This window comes from Octodon degus, unplaced genomic scaffold (assembly GCF_000260255.1).
Source record: "Octodon degus isolate 3935 unplaced genomic scaffold, OctDeg1.0 scaffold02457, whole genome shotgun sequence".
NCBI lineage: Eukaryota > Metazoa > Chordata > Mammalia > Rodentia > Octodontidae > Octodon > Octodon degus.
This window is the reverse complement of record NW_004527033.1, coordinates 548-3,378: the sequence shown is the minus strand read 5'-3', so window position 1 is coordinate 3,378 and position 2,831 is coordinate 548. Positions and strand designations below refer to the sequence as shown.

At 39.8% G+C, this 2,831-nt stretch overlaps 1 protein-coding gene across 1 annotated transcript; it reads left to right on the top strand.

Moving 5' to 3' along the window:
* Positions 1–381: 381 nt before the first annotated feature.
* On the top strand, positions 382–1,302 carry LOC101592055 (olfactory receptor 4C11-like). Its single transcript, XM_004648798.1, has one exon. It carries the CDS (start codon positions 382–384, stop codon positions 1,300–1,302), a length of 921 nt encoding a protein of 306 aa, XP_004648855.1.
* The last annotated feature ends 1,529 nt before the right edge of the window (positions 1,303–2,831 follow it).

The window sequence follows — 2,831 nt, the reverse complement described above, 5'->3', positions numbered from 1 at the left end:
CAGCAGATCAAACACTCGCATACCACTTTGGACATAAGAGCACTAAGTTTCAAAACAGTTAAATAACTTGCTCAAAGGAAAACCTGGTTTTTCAGGTCATACATTAGATGAAGATCAAAGTATCTGAAAGATATTTATTTCATATTGCAAAATTGCACAAGCTTTCACCCAAAGTCGCAAGGTCAAGAGCAGTGGCCCCTAAAATTTTTAAGTTCTCAGGAGGAATTTTCCACCAGAACGTATTTGGAAGTAATAGAATAAGGCACGGAACAATAGAGTTTGTAGGTAAGCTCATAGGCCCTTCTAATGTCTCATTTCATTTCTTTTCTTTTCAGATTAAGCACTACTCACTGCATCCTACCTAGAGACACTACCTTGGGGATGAACAACAGTGTGACCAAATTCATTTTGCTTGGATTGACACAAGATGGAGATAAGCAGAAGGTGATATTTGCAATCTTCTTGGTTCTATACCTAATGACTCTGTTGGGGAACTTCGTCATCCTGGTGACCATTAAAACAAGCCAGACCCTCGGCAGCCCCATGTACTTTTTCCTCTTCTACTTGTCCTTTGCTGATGCTTGTTTCTCCTCAAGCACAGCCCCAAGACTGATTGTGGATTCCCTTTCTCAGAAGAAGATCATTTCCTACGAGGAATGCATGACCCAAGTCTTTGCAGCCCATTTCTTTGGGTGCATGGAGGTCTTTGTGCTCATCCTCATGGCCTTTGATCGCTACGTGGCCATCTGTAAGCCTCTGCGGTACACAACCATCATGAGCCAACGCGTCTGTGGCATGCTGGTGTCCCTGGCCTGGGTGGGATCTTGCATCCATTCCTCCGCACAGATTGCCCTGGCTTTGCAGTTGTCCTTCTGTGGCCCCAACGTGATTGATCACTATTTCTGTGACTTGCAGCCCCTGCTGAAACTCGCCTGCATGGACACATATGTGATAAACTTGTTGGTGGTGTCTAATAGTGGGGCCATATGCATGGTGAGCTTCATAACTCTGCTCATCTCCTACGCAGTTATCTTGTACTCTCTGAGAAGCCACAGCAGAGAAGGAAGGCAGAAAGCCCTGTCCACGTGTGCCTCCCACTTCACTGTGGTTGTCATATTTTTTGTTCCCTGTATATTTATATACATGCGTCCAGCAACTATATTTTCAGTGGACAAGATTGTGGCCGTGTTTTACACGATTGGCACACCCTTACTCAACCCTCTCATCTACACTCTGAGGAATTCAGAAGTCAAAAGTGCCCTGAAAAAGTTGCTGTGTGGTATAACTTCTGTTGACACATGATATAAATTGATAGAAACTAATGTACACTTAACTAATTGTTATTTTTATTGCATGGCTTAGAAAGACAGAATATTGTAAAAAAACAATATGTTTATAAATATATTTTTGTTTTTAAATCATAGTACAATTCTTCACAATATGTATTTTATTGTATGTATAAACATATAAAATATCTGACAAATTTCAGAATGCAAGTCATACACTAGATGAACAAAGCCATATAAAAGACAAAGCACAAATGTGTGTCTATGTGTGTGTGTGCATGTGATTGTGGCTGTGTGAATGCCAATCTGTTTTTTTCAATCACTTTTTCAGATATCTTTTTTTCTGCAGTATTTGTGATTTAACCCAGGATCTTTGCACTGAGTTGCATAGCTTATGTATGTGTTTATGCATTCATTTCTTTATCTTTTATTTGAGATAGGCTCTCAGTAAGTTAGTTGCCACAGCTAGTCTTGAATCTGGGTTTCTCTTACCTCAGCCTCTCTGAGTGCTAGGTTTACAGGCAACCACCTCCAATACCAACTTATTTTCCTGACTTTCTTCCAGTCTGGTTTAAAAAGGAAAATAAGAGTAGTTCAAAACAAATCACAAAGAAACAAAATTGTCCTCTTGCTGACCTAAGTCCTAGACAAAACATTCCCTTGAACAGTTACCCTCGACATCGATCTGCGTGGCTGGAAACATCTGCAGTGATGAGCCTTCTCATTCTAACAAACATGTGAAAGTGCACTGGAAACCAGGCTTAAAATGCTCTTGAAATTCTGTGCTGAAGACTATGTGATGTCTCTTTCAATTCCATGTGACAGACAGTACTACCGTCCTGCTGCCCTCAGAGGTATACTGGTTGCCCTTCACGAAGGCAGGATGCATGACCTGATCAGCAGCTCAAATAGGTGGATGGAGGATGAACAGTGATTTTTAATGAAGACAGAGAATGTAAGAGGCATACTCATAAGTGAAATAAACCAGACACACATGTGTAAATATCGTATAATTTCCCTAGTTTAAGAACTCAAATGAAGAAATACAAAAAGAAAGGTAAAATACAAGCAAAAGGAAAGCAGGATCTCACGGACTAAGTAATCAAGAGAGGGAAAAGAGAAGAGCTAGGAAACATGAATTAGTCAAGCTATAAAGTTATATGTAGAAGATGGGCAAGACAATCGTCCTGAGAATCTTCAGATTTTTTAATCTAGCAGTTAATTGGAAAGATTCTTACCCTGACTAACTATATATACTGATACCTGTGAACTAAGCTACTGCACTGAAAATGGTAATTTGTATTAGTAGTTTCATGCTTGGAGTGCCTTTCATTCTGGTCTTCTGAATATGGGCTGCTTGTCATGACATGCCAGTTGCTTCTATGATGTCTCTAGGGTAGATGGATGTTCAAGAAGAAGGGGGTGGTGAATGAAAGCAAGAGACAGGAAAAGGAATATTGTGGGACTGTCCTGCTTCAAGTTGTATATGGTGAGATTTTTGGACTTATGTGTAAACATAAAAAGTATATAATTCTTTATGACTAT

Coding starts and splice junctions, on each gene's coding strand:
- LOC101592055 (XM_004648798.1), top strand. CDS start 382: ATGAACAACAGTGTGACCAAATTCATTTTGCTTGGATTGACACAAGAT.